We start from the raw sequence: 18743 nt of genomic DNA, 5'->3' as shown, positions 1-18743 counted from the left end.
TGATTGGCAGCCAGGTTATCCTGACAATGGAGGAGGGCCACATTGGGAGCGGGAGGAAGGAAGGAGCAAAGGGGCTTTTAATCTCTTCAGGCAGTCCGTCCTTCCACACGATTGATTACTAAATCTATTTTACAGGAAGTTATAGCCCACAGAACGGAGCAGACAATTTGTCATGAGATAGCACTTGAATTAGGCATTGGTGCTGGGTTTTTTTTACCCTGACACTGCTTTGAATGTTCAGCTGGAGCCCTGAAAAATCCTTGAAGAGCATCTTTGGCTATCTCTATTTTCCCCCTCTTCTTTGGCAATAAGCACAACAAATACTTATTACTCCCTTCCTCAGGGAAAGAGCCTGAAATACTCTTTGCTGTGTCCTGCAGAAGGGGGAAGCAAGGAAACCCTGGGAAATACAGCACAGTGGGATGAGTACAGTCTGGATGAAAATTGAATGAACGATATTTAATATGGTTATATGGATATCTCATCTTTGTCTTCCTGCTGACAATTTTGAAAGGGACCATCCAAACTTATAATGGGGTAGGACTATCTCAATTATCATATCTTAAAAATGGGGGTGATGATACTGAGCAACCAGCTAGGAAACGGATGATATTTAATTAATTTCAAATGTTCATGTCTTAATACACACCATTTAATCAGGATTGTTGTTCAATAATTGCCTCTTTGAGTCCTTATAAAATAAGGGTTAAAAAGCTTAAAACAGTGAGCATCAAATGCAGCAGGTACAATTATTTTTATAACGTTAGCATCCATCTTGAAGCAAACAAGGTACTATGGAGAAAGAGAAATTGATGACAGCATTTGGTTGTAGAAAGCACATATTGGATGTCAGTAGGTAGTATAATACAGTGTAGAGCAGTTACACAACTAGGTCAAAAGTAAACCATCTGATTTAAGAAGCACAGAATACAATCACACATTCAGCTCTACAACTGCTAATCAGCAGTATGCTAAACATAAGTATGTCTGCTTATATATTGCTGCAAATATGTTGCTATTTCTTTAATGAAAAACTTCTATATAAGAATATTGATTTCAGAAATGTTTAAAGAATCTTAATCAAGCTACTGCAATTTTATTTACCTGTAACATAAAATAATTATTCCCTCAATTTTCTTCTGTTTTAAAAAAAGTTTTCTTTAGGTCAGATCCATTTGCTACAGTCTGGCTTACATACATATTGGTGATGATCAAAATGATTCTGAACATAATAGCAATTGCAGAGATTTAAAAAGAACCAGCCATCTGCCCAGGGAAAGAAAGTGGAGATGATTTTGGAACTAAAAACAATAAAGTGCTTTGTTATGAAAACTGTGTTAAAAAAATCCTATGATCTCTGCTATCCTAGGGCATATATGTAACCATACCCTTTGTTTTGCAATTAATGGAAAATCGTCTCTTCCAGATTAATAGTTTCACATGAAACATTTTTAGAATGTTATGGTTTTTCAGCCTTATCAATTAATTTTTTATGCATTCTGGTTTTAATACTTAAACTCTATCTATCAGCTGCCTAGAGCTGGTTGTTGCAGGTGCTCTGATAAAATTTATAAATAAATAAATCTTATCTTCTATAGCTCTTATACATGTGATCCTATATGAATATTATTTCTTGCCAGCAGACATGTTCCAATGTATTTTGCTTGCACCCTTATTTGCACATTTTGTGCTTGATCAACTAGAGTTGGTTAGTCAATATGAACACCAGCTCCCCAGTGAAATAATGTTGCTACTTTTATTTGTAGATCAGAGGTTAAGCAATCTAATAGTTCAAGCCAGCAGAAACAACTGATAAAGAGATTTAATAGGCTCCCCAATTTTTTTGGTAGTCACGTTTAGAATTCCAGAATGACATATGGGTACTTTCAAACCAGCTTTTTGGTCACTGTGACTGTGAGCTTTCCCCCTATTAACCTTCTAGACACCAAGAATGCTCTTTAATATTTTGCTTTATTATTATTTTTTCTAAACACTTAACCCTAAGATCCAGGCACCCATCATTTTATTCTCAGAACAACTGACAATTTAAATAAGGATTCATTATATTCTATGAAATAAAAAATATGTTTAAGAGTGTATCTTCAGAGTAGCTGCTCATTTTTACACACATTCATACAACATGTATTAACAGCCTTGTAAATGCTAAGACAGATGTCACCTGCCACACTGATGCCCATGATGAAAGTTCAGTATGTCTATTTCAAAAGAAAAATTAGATACGACTTTAACTACAGAATAGGAACAGAGTTCATGGCTCATTGGCTTCTTTTAAATCATTTAAGTATGGGACTTGTGTATATGTCTCTGTGTTGTATAATATACTATTGAAGCAATAACCCAAGATTATTGTTTTACTAATGCCATAAGGATTTATAATAAAAATGTTACGGTTTGACATCTAGTCACAATCATGCTGCAAAAGGTAAAAAAATGACACAATAAAGAGTAATGACAAATGAGATTTTAGAAGTGATGGCTAAAATTCACCTGTCACAACAGAAGTGGGATTAATACATATCCGTGCACAAATGGTACAGTACCTTGTTTGTTGTTCTTCATTAAATCTACCAACATTTCCCCTCCAGTTCCAAAATCATTTGTTTCATGCTCTAGCTCCATTTCGGTATCACTGCTACTGCTAGCAGAGTAAGTGCACACTCTCAGTGCCCTGTCCTGTACAAAACAACATATAATTCCTTGACTCAAAATAGAAAACATTTCACCGAAAGCAGTGGGTCTGAAGTGCAGGCAAATAAGGTGAGTCCTTTTTTTAATCTTTTCCAGCCCAAACTATTTATTTAGCTGCTGCCATTTGCTACCTATTATGTCATTAAATATCATAATCCCTGAACTTTCTCCCAGCACAACTTAAATATTAAAAGCTGTCCAGCAATCCAGCTATAGAATCCACCTTGCTTTAATGTTACTCAAATCATTTAAGTAAAAAGGATCCATGAAGAGTTAGTGGCAACCCAGAAATGCAGAGTGGGTCATTTGCCTGTTTTTTCTCTGGGGTATGAAACAGTCATCCTGTCAAATCCCTGAAATGACAGAAATGGAGGCAAACATTACTCCTGGGTGAGGAATACTATGGGAATATTTTGGATATTTCCTATATTATAATTTAATGAGTTGGCATTTATATTTTTATTGTTTTAGAGATATTTATTTCTTAGGATTATAATTTTAATGCTGTGAGCCACACAGAGTCATTTCGTTACGAGTTAGGGACAAATAAATTCAATAAATACATAAATAAAATATTAAAGAAACATAAAGTTGGAGGGACCTTGGATATCATTTAGTACAGTGGTCGCCAACCTTTTCGATTTGGCGGGCCAGTCTGGAGGGGGAGGGGATGGATTGTCTGAGTGATAAGTGTGCGTGCAAGTGGCAAACAGCTCCATTTGCACACGCACATGCTCACTCACTGTTTGCACAGTCCAGTTCTGAACAGGCTGAGGCTTACTAGTGGGCCATGGCCTATGAGTTGGGACCCCTGATCTAGTATAGTCCCTACCCAGTGCAGGAATCCAATTCTGCAGTGTCTTCCTATGAAACAAAGTGTACTGTATTGCAGTAAGGAATGTGAATCAATACCATTTCCCAGAGGTACAATCTTCTGTAAGCATTATTATTTTTATTTTGTTTGTGCTTATATCTAAGCATAGTGCTACACTGAGTTTTTCTCATAGCTATCACCTTCTGAGGTTGATGGAGCTGAGACAAGAGTGAATGGCTCAGAGACATCTAGAGGGCTTCTGTGCTGAAAGTGGTTGAAGTTATAGTGGTTAAGGTGCTGGCTTAGAAACTAGGAGCTGATGAATTCTAATTCTGCCTTAGGCATAAAGGTTGGCTGAATGACTTTGGCCCATCACTCTAAGCAGACTCACCTCCCAGGGTTGTTGTTATGGGGTAAATAAAAGGAGGAAGTAGTATTAAATGCATTGATCAGCTTGAGTTACTTATAAAAATAATACAGGCGAGATAAAAATCTAATAAAATTTAGGTCTTCCCAGTCAAATCCAATACTTTAATCCCCTCCACCACTCTGACTTCCCCTCACTATTCTAAAGGAAAGGATTCAGACTATTATCTTAAAGAACTATAGATTTATTCTAATTCTTTATTTGGCACAATGCAAATAATTGTATGATTGTAATTTTTCAGTATAGCTTTAAAAAAAAATGATGCAAGGTAGACATGTAGTATCTTCTTGGTGAGTTTCTTCTCTTTTTTCCAAAGGAGATTCTGAGTTTGATCACAGAAATGCAATGGGCTTTTCTTTTACTCTTTGACACAGTCCAGGCTTCCAAAAGAAATCAACCCAAGTATTTTTTTTTCTCTCAGAGGAGAAAATATAACTGCTCCATATATTCTTTGCACTTCAAAAAAGGAAAGCAGCTTTGGATGAAGGCAACTTTGATTCGGAAAAAAAAATATAGCAAAAAATTTAAACATTCCTATCTTCACTGCCTCTTTTATCAAATTCAAGGCTGCTAACACTTGCAGTAAAGAAAATAACAACAGCAGAACATATTCTATGTATTTTTCACATTAAACTTTGGCCTTCAAATTCTCTTGCAATTGACCTCAGTTTCCTGGAACATAGTAAGAGGCAGAATATGATCACTTTTTAAAAAGAGATAGTATGAAACTACAGTAATCAGTGCATACAAAAAAAGGAATATGAATCTCTACTGTATAGTGTTTGGGGGTAACAAAGGCTCGATGTCTTAAGTTGATAGATTACTTGACATCACATCACAAATTACTCCCCAGTAAATTAACTATGCAACCAATAAAATTTTTATTTACAAATAAAAATTTCTAAATATTATAAATGAAAGGGGAAACCACATATAGCGTGTTCATGCTAATGAATATGCATGATATATTACTGAACAGAACTTCAGTTGAATGTAAGTTTATTTTTTGTACACCTACTGCTACACAAAATATTCAGCAATAATGTTATTTTACCACTCGTCTATTTGTTAACAAGCTCATGTCTTGTACAGAAATGAAGAGACACTAGTGGATTTGGTCTAAAAACAGAGGTAAGGTATTTCTTTGCCATGACCCTTATTGGGTTTTGGGTTTGTCATGTGAATTAGTGAATCATAATAATCTGATTTATACCAGGTTTGACCTTAAGTACATCTTGCCTACTGCTCTATACTAAATGGCAATAGTTGTTCGGAATTTTTGGCAAGATTTTTTTCCCCAATATAGCATGGAGAATCCAGGGCTGAACTTGGGACATTCAGAATGCATCAATCCACTCTAATACTGTTAAAACCAAATTCCCAATATAACTGACACCACAGAATTTGTAAGGATGAAGTGGGGCAGCGGATAATCACTTTGGGGATGGACAGAATATAAATTTGAGAAATAAATATACTTTGAGAAATAAACCAAATACTTTCAAAATCTTTTACATTTATACCTTGGCTTTGATAACATTCTTGCTGCTCCAGTCTGGAAACATCTTTACATTGCTACTGTTTTCTTTCTCTGAATCATCTAATGATGTCGAAGCCAAACAACTTGATTCTTGACTGGTTTTTTCCATAGGACCTGTTATTCCTGGACAACAAAAAGAAATGGAACATGACATCTTGGATTCTGTTTGCATGTAAGGATCAGATTCATTCATGAATTGACTTAATTACACAATGGTCATGGGAAAAAGAGAGGATAGTGGCTTGAAGAATGTTACAAATGCAGAACATCTGCACATTCTTCTTTTATCGGGAAAACAACAGAGTCATCTCTGCCAGAAGACATTTACCAATAAATTGGATGTTAAAGTAAAACGAATTGTCAACATTTTTTATAAACAAAATTTCTTCCCTTTCAATAAATTTGAGTAAAGAAGACTATGTGGGAATTTCAGTTCTTTATTGTAAGCTGCTGCTAAGGGCTGGATAGCTCCAGTTCTACAAAATGCAGGAAGAAGTAGATATAAATTCTACAAGCCAAATCACTTAATATAATGGATCATAGTTCTTACATAAATACTTTGGCCACCTAATGAGAAAGAAAGACTCACCGGAGAAGAGCCTAATGCTGGGAAAGATTGAGGGCAAAAGAAGAATGGGATGACAAAGAATGAGGTGGCTGGATGGAGTCACCGAAGCAATAGGGGTGAGCTTAAATGGACTCCAGAGGATGGTAGAGGATAGGAAGGCTTGAAATAACATCATCCATGGGGTCGCAATGGGTTGGATACGGCTTTGCAAGTAACAATAACAACTTATTACATTATAAAAAGGGCATAATTCTCAACCATCCTTATTGTTAGGGATGTACAAGAAGTACAGATATACCCTCCAATTATAAATAAAATAAAATAAATTGGCACTGAAATCAAACACATCCTGACCATTTTTTAAAATGGAAAGTTTGAGAAAGGGAACCATCAGATGTGGATTTTCCAATTGAGAGCAAAAGAACGAAGCAGTAGAAAAACATTCTCTCACCACAAGTGTTCTTAGCCAAATAATTTACTCTTTTTCAATTGAACAACTTGTAGAACAAGAGCACACGTAAATCACAGTGCTTTGTAAGATTCACTGTATGCATGCATATGGGAGGGAAAAGAGAGTTTGGTAAGAAGATAACATTTGAAAGTGAGAATGTTGCCCTCCCAATCTGCAGCATATCAGGCTTTTTTTAAAAAAAAAAAATCTTCAAGACAATTTAATTAAGAAACAGACCATAGAAGGCTGCTGCAGTGAATATTAGCATTAAGATCAGGACAATCTTACTGCTACTGACTTCTTATGAAGCAATTCAGTGCTTGCAGTTTCTATTCAATTTGTTATAATGACAGTGTTTAATCATGGAGTCTTTTCTATAGCACGCTGCTGAACTGAGGTCACACATGTGGCTATTCAAGCATGTAGCATATAATCTATAACTAAGATTTCTGTTCTAAATCTCCTTTAGTTGTGCTATTAATTAACAATACACTTTAAAAAACAGTTTAACTTAAAATACCTTTTCTTTAACTACAATCTGAAATGAGCAGGGGGGTTTCCAATGAAGCATACAGCATGTATTTGCATTCTGTTATAAGCAGTACAAACCCGTATTAGGAATATTACTAAATCAATTAAATTCTAGCATGTTTAATTAGAAGGTGTCTCATAAACTTTCAAGAATCTTTAATGCAGCTTATTTACTCATCTGTTCAATTTAAATATTGACACATTAGCAAAACATTATTTGGGAGTCTTGCAGCAGATTTCTAATTCTCATTTGAATGTGGCAGTCAGATAAAAGGTCAGCTTTGCCAAATAATTGTGCAGTGTAAACATCTTAACGTACTCTTCTGCTTTAAGATTTTTTATGGAAGTACATGGGATCATGTACTTCATAAGAGGTACATGGGATTTTTTAAAATAATATTTAGCACATGAGGTTCAAATACCTCTGATGAACTTGAAAAGGGCAGCTTTTTTCTTCTTCTCAGTAAAATGTCTAGGGAGATTCTCAGTCATCCAGGTCATAGTTGTCCCAAAGGTGATTTTCAAAAGGCAGCTGGACTTTCTTAGGGTCCCCCCTCTACCTTAAAAACATTTCTTCAGTTAAATTGAATTGAAGAAGGTTCTTGGATGAGAAGCAAAAAGTTTTCAAGGAAAAAAAAAAAACCAAGAAAGTCCAGATGTCTTTTGAAAAGCACCTTTGGGACAACTATGGAATTCTGAATAAGATGGTTAAGCTATTTCTTGATGTAGATTGTTTGAATGCTTCATATAACAAGAATCATACTGGGATACTTTTAGGAATTTGAATTGGCATTTACAACAAATCCACCTGGACTAAGATCCACATGGTCACATAGGAGATACCCACACATTACATGCACATACACCAGTGGTAGGCTCCGGATCCCGCTGCAACTGGTATGGTGCAATGGGGCCAGATGTCCACCACATGCACACAGCCAGCGCGCACATGTGTACCCACTGCCCACAATGCTCCAGCTGCTCGGCGGATAAACATTTTAAAATGAAAAGCTCTCCCAACTCTGGAAATTCTTCAATTTGCTTCTGGCTACAGCTTAAATTTGCCCCGACTTATGGTAGCTTTGACATTATCCACAAGGTATTTAAAGACACGGTGTGGGAAAGTAAGCTACTGGAGCAAAATTGCAGGAACCTCAGCTCCCTTCTTTTTCTCTTATTTGGGCCTTTTCTCCAGCATCAGCCTAGCAGAATTGCCATTAAAGCTGCAACCTTGACACAGGTGTGGTAGGAGGTGTGTGCTTTGGAGCTCTACAGCCACCAGCAGAGTACAGCAGCCAAATGAATGAAGGTGATATTCCTTCAGCAGAAGTGGATGCTCCGAAAGAGAGGAAAAGAAGTATAAAGGCTCAACTAGATAAAACAGCACATAAAAAAGACACAAGAATTCTACATGGTGGCCATTAACAGAAAAAGAAAGAAAGGGGGGGGGGGACTTAAGACAGAACAGACTTAAGACATAAGTATAAGTCATAAGATACACTTAAGACAGTGTATCGTATATTGAATAGTAATAATATGAACATTGTTAAATATAGTAATTGTCACATAATTCTCATATAATTACATACTTGTTTTACAAATTAGAACATTCCTCCAACCCTTATAGGGTGATAGAAAGAAACCACCTGTTCAGGGCCCAGTATGTTTGTGTCTCTCTTGAATTTGGGTCAGGCTAACTGGGTACAGTTTAAAAAAGAACTTGTAACACGTGCTACGTCTTCTTTATAAGACAATAGATAACCATTCAGCATCATAATATCTCCCTTTCACTGGGATCCCCGGCTTGTAAAATACCTACAGTAGTGTGAGGAGTCTTTTCAGCTGCATATTTCACATGTTTTTACACAATGTTATCTGCTGGGAGGCCTCTGCTAATGGAAACTAACAGCTGGGCACAAAGCATCTCATTTGCAAAAACCAGAAGCTGTCATTTTACCTGAAGAAGCTGCTTTCGGAAGATGACTCTGCAAAACCTGCACACCTCCATCAGCCATCGCAGGATCTGATGCTGAATGAGAAATTACACTCTCGATAGAGCCCGGGCTTTTATTAGTTGTTGAAGGCACTTCTCGTTCTAGGGTTTGGGCTTTCTCAGATGGAGCCTGAGGAAAAGGTTGGTCTGGTGATGTGAAATCTTCATTTTCTAAATCCAGTCCTTGCTTAGAAACGTGTCGGCCCGTTGAACGGTTTCCTGAGTCTGGAAGGGGAAAGGTTCCTATGCCACTGTCCAATGTCCTCATTTGGCAGCAGGATTCTAAAAGGTAAAAAGACAGGCTACTTTCAATGGAAAAGGCAGAGCATAACAGAGGGCACCTTGAAGAAAGGGCTTCTGTGTAGAGGACAGAGCTATGGTTCATAGGTTTTGTACATACATCCCTAGCTGGGAGTATTTTAAAATGATATAAGGCCTTTAAAACGGAGGGAAATCATTGCAAGTCAAAGCGAACCGTATTGATCTATCTGTTTATTTTTTATTTATAAGATTTATAAAGCTGCTTGAATCCATAACACCCCAAGGAGGGTTTAAACAATTAAAATAATAAAATAAATAAAGCAGAAAATAAAAAAGAGGTTTGGGAAGGGGAGCCATCCAGGTTAAAAAAACAGTATTCTATAAGAAACCCATCATGCACTTTAACCCAAGGCCTGACGAATAAGCCAAATCTTTGACCAACTTTTAAATGAAAGCAGGGGAGGAGCCATGGGGAATCTCTGGAGAAATGCTGTTCCAGAGCATAGACAAGGCATACTTCCTGGATCACATCAGATCACTTTGTCTGAGCAATGGGATCTGCAGAAGTCCAAATCTGTCTGATGTAATAGTACAGGCAGAAACTGCTAGAGATAAACAATCCCTCAGGCCCTAGTTCACGGACCAGACTTTGAATTGCATCTGAAGGTTAACTGATGACTACAGCAGCTCACAAAGTATTACATTGTTAAGCAAAGGCGAGCCTTTTACTGCTGTGCCATGACATTCTGAACCAGATGAAGCTTCCAAGTGCTTTTCAAGAGCAGGCAAAGAAAAATATGTGTGAAAGGCTTCCTAGAAACAGCTGACACCTGCTTTTGTGCATTCTGGAAAGCTGCGTGTTTGGGAAAAAAACCAGATTGTGCACCAGTCCTGAATAAGGAAGTGCACTAAAAATGAAGATTCTCCAGGGCCAAATGACCCAAATCACAACAGAGAGCAGAGTTGAGTGTGAGTCTGTTTCTCCTCACCAGCTCCCTCACAGTTCGCAAGCATTGGGAGAAGACTTCTAACAGCATCCCTCAGAGATAGCATATTGATCTATTCCAAAATTGGGTAAGCAAGCAAAAAAGGAATCAGAAAATGACCTAAGTATGACAAAATATTGATAGCAATGTCCTTCCATGTCAAATCACAAAAATCTATATCTATATCATGCCCTTAAAGATTTGGGTCAGAGCTGAGATGGTGCAGTGGTTAGAGTGCAGTACTGCAAGCTACTTCAGCTGACTGCTAGCTGCAGTTTGGCAGATCAAATCTCACCAGTTCAAAGTTGACTCAGCCTTCCATCCTTCCGAGGTGAGTAAAATGAGGACCCAGATTGTTGGGGGCAATATGCTGGCTCTGTAAAACGCTTAGAGAGGGCTGTAAAAGCACTATGAAGTGGTATACAAGTCTAAATGCTATTGCTATTGCTAAGTGCTTTGGTGGCCAAGAATAGCCCAAACTCTGATTCACTCAGGGTCATCCCACAGCCTCTATTGAACTATAAAGCCTTTTCTTTTTGACAATCTCAGTATCCAACCTATTCAAATAGTGTGGCAGTACAACAAAGCTAAGTACAAAGGACAACAAAATGTCTGTTCTATAACTACCAGATCTGTCCATTATCTAATAATACTACTAATCCAATTTCAAGTAGAGGCATTGGAAAATAATTGAAGTACAGAGCATATGCAAATCAGGTGTTCCACTTTACTGCCATCTACATTAAAAATTGAAGTAAGGCATGGAGTACAAATTAGTCAGAACTGTTCCATGTTTCACAGCCAGCTTTGGCCTATATGAGTAATACAGATCCAGTGCGTTTCAATATACTCTGAAATTTTATTTTACTTTTTAATTTTATTAATCAAATTTATTTGCTTCCCAATCTTGCCATGGGGCTATTGCGGGCAGCTTATAACAGTAAATGGAAAATAAAAATGATAAAAATGTAAACATAACGTTGGTAAAGCAATGAGACAATAAAAATAAGCAACAAAGGTACAATATGAATTAAAATATGGTTGGTGGGGAATATTATAGTATATGGTCCTCAAAGAATCACAAAGCAAGTAAAATGAAGCTTTTGTTAGAGGTATTATCTTTTATTTTTCCTAAGGGACTTTCATAATAGCATTTGCTATTACAGTTATAACTTCACATATGCCTAGAATGACTTTAGTCTAAATAAGACAGGATTAGGCTCTTATTTTTAGAGAAGAAACTCAAAACGCTATCATATAAAGTTATTTTTAACCAGTCCAGTAGCTATCTGGAAATAGATCAATCTGGGATATTTGAGATTTGAGCAAGGACTGTACTCTTCTTACAAAATAAAAATCAAAGCATCCCAATTATTTTAGGCTCACTAAGTTACTCACAGAATTGTAAAATTGGCTTAGGAGACTTCAGGAAGTGAAAGATTCACAGAATACACCATAAACCAAACAACTAGTCTATTTCAGGCCACCCAATACATGTTATTCTAGAGACAGATATAAATAAATAAAAAGTGCAACTACGCATTCTGAACACTGCTTGCACATAGCAATAGATGGAATTTGTCTAAATAAGAACAAACAATGGTAAGATTAGGAAAGTATTGGCCTATATCACTCATACCAGGCAATTAACCATTACTATTTCAGCACCATGGATATCTCCTATCTAAAGTTCAAAGTGTGTAAAACAGTTGCTGCAACTTGAATATTTTACAGTATTTTAAAACAGGTTCAACAGTGTAAAATGGTGGATAAATATCTAAGTGCAACACCACAAGCACCAAACGATAGTCTCTCTGAAAGCACAAATAAGGAATAATTTTCAGGAATAAGTTTAAATTTTAGTTCCAAAAGGCAGAAAATATTACTAATAGTATTATTGTTAGTAATACTATCCTTGACTAATTAGCTTTACAATCTTCCAAGTTGTATTTCTACGTAAGGAGAGAGAAGGTAACGGGTTGGGTTTTTTTTGCTTTTGGAAATGGACCACTGCCAGATTTAATGAATCAATCTAATTGTACTGCTCTTCCTTGACCCCTCCTCTCTCCATATATTTGTAATGGAATAAAGACCATCTACAATGTTTACCATCATTGTACTATTTCAACTACTCACTTTTACAAGATTTATAAAAGGTGGGAACTTTGGATCTATGATTCAAAAAGATAGTTTGTTCTGGAGAGGAAAGAACAACATTCACCAAATAGATAAACAAATATTTCTGCAACCATTTTGACCCATTTTCATAATTTGTTCTATAGACAAGAAAGTTCCACTAATTTGATAAAAAGATTCTTTAATATTTCTTCTCTCCGTTTCTTATAACAAATCAGTTCTTTGATATTACATTTTTCATTTTAGTTATTCCATTAGCTCCAAAATACCCCTCTTCAATACTCTTCTAGGCAGTTATCTCTTATTATATTTTACAGTTTATGTGAAATGAAAAGAAAATGAGTCACATTAATGCCAATATCATTTACAAACAAGTTACCATGATTACAGAAAGTAGTTTGAATTCCACAGCATTAGCAAAGAGGCAGTAAGGGCTCATTTCAAAGAGGCTCTAAAATTGAAATGCTATTCTCAAAATCCTGGATATCTGGAAGTACTACAACTAATTTTCAAATAAACATGTATTGGATCCAGCTGCAAATAAACATCTGAGGCCTCCAACCTATATAGTATTGCAAGAGTTTGTTTGGGTGTCACCATTTAATTTCTCATTGTGTTCAGAAAGAGTACGAAGAAAGAGCATTTATTTATTTCCTTATTTCCTTCCTTCCTTCCTTCCTTCCTCCCTCCCTCCCTCCCTCCCCCTCCCCTTTGAAACTAGTCCCTTGATTTAAGTTACAATAGTCCTATTTACTTACTTAAAAGAATTAAATGGCTGCCAATTTTATATATCGTAACTCTGGACAGTTCAAAATGTAAAAGCAAACAGTAATATTAACAGAAACTAGATCTCATGGCACCCCCAAAAGAACATTCCCCATGTATCTACCAGTCAACAGTCTCACCCTAGGTCAATGTTGTGTGAAGATCCAATGTTTATGGCCTTCTGGGAGCTTCTTCACTGATATATTTGACTGGGAAAAAGGGGCTGAGGATCACTCTGGCTTGCAAATGACAAAATGAGCTTACCTATTTTCGGAGTATAAGACGCACCTACCCCCACCCCCCAAAAGAGGGTGAAAATCTGGGTGCGTCTTATACACTGAATACAGCATTTTTGCCCTCCCTAAGCCCTGCCCCCTTTGGAAACATGGACGTGCCTAGGCTTTGGGAGGCCTGCAAAGTGTTCCTGGGGGTGGGGAGGGCAAAACGGGTAGTTTTTTGCCCATTTCCGCCCTCCCCAGCCCCAAGGAGTAATCTACCAAAGCATATGCAGGTCCTGTTTTTTTTGCAAAAAATGTGCCCATTTTCATGAAAAATGGGCTGGTTTTTGCTCATTTTTGCCTCTGCCCCCAGGAACAATTTGCAGGCCTCTCAAACTCTCTGCATGCCCTTTTTTCACAAAAATGAGGCATACAGAGGGTTTGAGAGTCCTGCAGAGTTCAAAAATGTTTTTTTAAATTTTCCTCTTCAAAATCTTGGTGCATCTCATACTCTGGTGCGTCTTATAGTCCGAAAAATATGGTAATTATCTCAGCCAATGACCTTGTGGATGTTAAAAATTCCATATAGCCATAGCCTTGATTTGGACTAAAGTAGCCCTCCCCAGCCACCATCTTGTTTAAACTGCTTCCTGAGGGGCTAACTAACCCAAACACTTTGAATACTGCTTCTCTAGGATTATTATGTAGATCATCTTCTGAATTTCCATATGATTCCTTAGTTTATATTACTTGATTCTGATCTGAAGAGTTAGAACAACAAGCTATTCTTAATAAATTCCCATTATGTCATTGTTTCAGTGACCAGAATTCATTATTATCTCTCAAATTCCTCTCTATATTTTATGACCGAATAAAACACGGGAATCAAATATATCTTTTTCTTCTCTTCTGCTCTAGTTCCTTGGAGGCAACTGTCAGTCAGACAGAAAACGGTATCTCAATCTCAATCCAGTAATTTTAGAGTCACTAATGAAGCTGGAAAATTAAAGAAATGTATCTGTTGGAAATCCCTGCAAGTGTATCAAGCTCACCCTCGCAGCAATGAGCACTAAGCTTTCCTTTCTTCTTGAAAAATATAAACAAAACAAGAGGAAAATATCCTCTGGTCCTGAATCATATTTTCTTCATAAAGGTGTCAAATGGAAGCTATTGTGCTTCCTGCTATTTGCAGGTTTTTGGAGAGATGAGAGAGAAATCTTGTGCTTATTTTATAGGTGTTCCATGTGACATTCAATGCAAACCTCCTTCCATCTAGACAGAGTAATTTGCAAAATATTACAAAAGAGATTACACTAAAAGGGTTCATTGGTATCTCTACATACTTTCGGCTGACAACCGCAGAAGCATAAGTTTAAAACTGAGAGAGAGGGAAAAAAAGCTAAAAGTTTGATTACAAGCTATATAAAGCCGATGGGAAGCCCACTTCTACTGAAAGGAAATTTAGAAAGTCCAGAGTTTGGGTATGTTTAGATTGTACTGAGGATGTATCTGAAATGGGAGCAGGGTGATGGTTTTATATCAAATCAGCAAGAAACCTGGAAGGGTTCTAGAAGCTGTGCTGAACTTTTTGGAGTTAGCCATAACTCAGCAGAAACCAAACCAAAAAAATTAGATTGTTCCAGATTTTAGTTAAAACAAAACTCAGCTGAGTGAAAAGGGCATGATTGGTATGTGTTTCCCCTCCCCCCTCAGCAGCTTATCTGAGGTCCCAGTAGCATTCCCAGTGTCTTCCTTGCCTTCTCTCCTCCTGCCATCATCAATGTTCCAACATGTCACAGGGTTCCTTTGGGTGAATTGATTCCTTTGTAAACTACTGAATAGCATGTGGTACTTCTATTGCTGCAGGGAGTAGTAACTAGCCTAAATTACATACAAAAACTGCAAATAAAGTGATTCACTCACCTGGAGAGGATGTCTTGGGATTCCCAAAAAAGAAGAGAAAGTCAAAGAACATGAGGAAGACCCAGAAGAAGATGGAGAGACTACCAAAGCATCAATTAACAATGGCTGCCAGAAGAGTGAGAACCACAATTTTGTATCTCCTTTGACATCCAAAGTGTAGAAGGAGAAGAGGAAGGAGGAGAAGGAGAAGGAGAAAGAGAAGAAGAAGAACCACCACCTAGCAGGAGATTTTGGAAATCTACTACATGTTGGATAGGGACCTTGATTTTATTCAAATTTCAGCATCACTGTATTGGATAGTTCATTATTCCAATTATGTTGTAAGTAGATTTTGGAATGCTCTTTTACATTTGAGATGGGAGAGGCAAAACTCCTCATGTGAGTTTTGTGCATAGAATCACAATCTGTGGAGTGTACACATTTCTTTTTCCCATTTGTTTTATTTGTTTTCCCTTGGAGACAACAGAAAAAAAATATTGACTGCTAAATCATTAAGGCAATATCTTCCATTACTAATCTGACTGACTGGAAACTCCTGGGCAATGCAGAAGATTTCAAGGGTGCATGTCTATGGTAGCGCTGTCTATAGTAGAGCCTTCTTGGTTTAAGTATAAATTCCAAAACACAGCTATGTCATCTTGGAATGCTGCAGTCTATCAGATCCAAAAAGGCAACTGATTGTGGATAGTTGTTCTAGAAAATGTGTTTGGCTTCATGTGGAATATGAGCCAAGAAGATTGAGTTCATTTGCTCCCTGCAATGAATGGAACATGGCCAACTTTCTCCAGCAGTAGGGAACAAGGGAAAGAAAGTGCTGAGAAAATTGAGGGTAGGGAATAGGGATGCTAAAGGGTTATAATCCTGTGGCAGGTTGGTAGTAGAAGTGAAAGTTAGAAGAGGAGGAAAACAAAGACACTGAAAAGATTAAGAGTGGATGGGGTGGTGGAATATTTAGCACTGGGAGCTGCGAAAGGAAGGAAGGAAGGAAGGAAGGAAGGAAGGAAGGAAGGAAGGAAGGAAGGAAGGAAGAATTGTTGTGTCACTGATATTCTTGTTTTGTTCTCAGCTCTTCCTGTACTTCTACCCATTGCCCTGTTTCAGCCTATACATAAACTATAACATTCCAGTTTAGTTTTATGCATCAAATCATCTGAATAATATGTGGAAAACAGGTGCTCTCTCTGCTGAATACTTCACATACAAAATCTTTTGCACATCCTTAAATTAGATCAAATAAAATAATTCAACCTAGACTGTAGTGAGCAATCATTTATTGGCTGGCGCTGCTCAATACAATCTAACAAATCATTTCCTTTTCAATTTTATGTTTCCTCCTATTGATGTTTTCATAATATTTCCCATTTGTTATTTAATTTTGTCACAGTAAGCATAGCTCTTTCAAATTTTATTTCGCTTTTTTCTATATTGTGAATCTTAGTGGACTGCTAGCATGTCCCCCGGCTCAAATACTGTTTGAACACCGATAACATTTATTCTAAGACATCATTACATTTACATCCAATATATTGACCAAACCAAATAGTTCAAACATACATAGCAGGGGCAAAGGATTCCCCTGCTAGAAATTAAATGTGAGAAATGGGCCTACCTACAATTTGCATTAAATTAAATGGCTGGTTTTCTTGGAAGAAAACAGATTCATCCATGGATGCCTATTAATTCTGAAACATTACCATTTCCAAATATTAGCCTGATTTTTCATAAGCGCTCCAATGTGAATCATTCTTTTCTTTAAAAGAATGGCCTTAAAATACATTTGCAATTGGCAAGTAGACCTCAAACTGCAGATGGCAGAACAGCTCTCTTTATTTGCCTGTCCTTCCCATTCTTGGAATTGCTAAAACAAGCAAAACAAACAAAAAACAAACAAACAACCACCCTCTCCCCAGAAATTAAGATTTTGGCTTCCAAATCAGTTTTAAAGTGGATTACATATGTTGGGCTGTCTTTAACTACATTAGCTAAAGTTGAATGCATCAGGTTTTCAGTTTTTGCTGTGAATGGCCAACTAGTACATGAAACTGAAAAGAAATAAACTGTTTGTAAAATTTTATTTTTTGAGATTAGCTTGTAAAAACTAGTTTCAAAGTCCTGGCATACATTGAAGAATAGAAACAACAGAAACTAGAATAGAAATAGAAAGAATAGAAACTTCATGCATTCAAACCAGCATGCATGAAGCAAAATTGTACTGTCAACCAATAGGGCGGCTTGTAAGGCCTTGGTATGCACTGGGGCCTCAAATTCTAATACTGAGTTGGAAGCACACCACTCTCAAAACTGCAGCATTTTTAGCAGATGGAACTGCTGCCTTCTTTTTGACTGCACCACAACTTTATCCTGAAGATGGCTGGGGTGAATACAGGTGGTGCTTGACTTACAACCACAACTGAGCCAAAAATTTCAATGGCTAAACATTTGAGACATTTGTTAAGTGGTGTTTGCCCCATTTTATGATCTTTCTTGCCATGGTTGTTAAGTGAATCATCGCAGTTATTAAGTTAATAACATGGTGTTAAGGGAATCTGTCTTCCCCTTTGATTTTGCTTGTCAGAAGGTCACAAAAAGTGATCACATGAACCTGGGACACTGCAACCGTCATAAATATGAAACTATTGTCAAGCATTCAAACTGATCAAGTGACCATGGGGATGCTGCAAGGGTCATAATGTGAAAAACAGAAATAAGTCATTTTTTCAGTGCTGTTGTAACTTCTAATAGTCATTAAACAAATAGCTTTAAGTGAAGGACTGCGTGAACTATAGCAGACCATAGGATCAGGCGACTGAATGAATGAATCAGGCCATAATTAGCTTTATGTAACAGCTATGAATCCACAGACTTCTTGAAAGCCAAGTTAAACATTATACCCTTTTTGTTGCCAATTTAGGTAGGTCTACCAAATCCACAAAACCTATTTCTTTCAAATTTAAAACATATAAGGTAATATACGTTTATCTGTTGGTCCACACTAAGTTCCTTTTCATATGATCCTTTACTTCATTTTCCTTATTCAACCACTGAAATGTAATACCAGCCAAATAGTCACTTATTGAAATGTACTGCCAGATAAATTAGAAACCACAGAAACAAAAACATTTGCAATAGAATGAAGTTCCTATTTATAAACTGGACAAACTTTAAAAGTTACAGTTTTGTTTATCAGCCATTTGGAAAACCTTGTACAACAGCCTTCCCTACCCAAAAAGTGATTTTACTGAATGTTAACTTTCATGGGAAGACTTAGGGTTTTCCTTGCCACCTGTGGCTCAAATGCCATTGGTTTGCCATCATGGCCCTAGAGTCAAAGTTTACATTAGAGAACCTTAGCCAATGAAGAGCAAATCAATACATTCAGAGTTAATAGTTTTCTAAAGATCTATGCTATTTATTCATTTTC

At 36.9% G+C, this 18743-nt stretch overlaps 1 protein-coding gene across 2 annotated transcripts in view; it reads right to left on the bottom strand.

Moving 5' to 3' along the window:
- NCKAP5 (NCK associated protein 5) overlaps positions 1–18743 on the bottom strand; it is a 606853-nt gene that overhangs the window by 54917 nt on the left and 533193 nt on the right. For both annotated transcript variants that reach the window (XM_032215483.1, XM_032215475.1), the window contains 3 exons: positions 8998–9315; positions 5474–5613; positions 2562–2694 (listed from right to left, as the gene is read on the bottom strand). In XM_032215483.1, the coding sequence (XP_032071374.1) occupies positions 2562–2694; positions 5474–5613; positions 8998–9315 (591 nt within the window). The remainder of the gene's footprint in view (positions 1–2561; positions 2695–5473; positions 5614–8997; positions 9316–18743) is intronic.

Source organism: Thamnophis elegans, chromosome 1 (assembly GCF_009769535.1).
Source record: "Thamnophis elegans isolate rThaEle1 chromosome 1, rThaEle1.pri, whole genome shotgun sequence".
Taxonomy (NCBI): Eukaryota; Metazoa; Chordata; class Lepidosauria; order Squamata; family Colubridae; genus Thamnophis; species Thamnophis elegans.
Note: the sequence above shows the minus strand (reverse complement) of the source record. Positions and strands in the feature narration are given on the sequence as shown.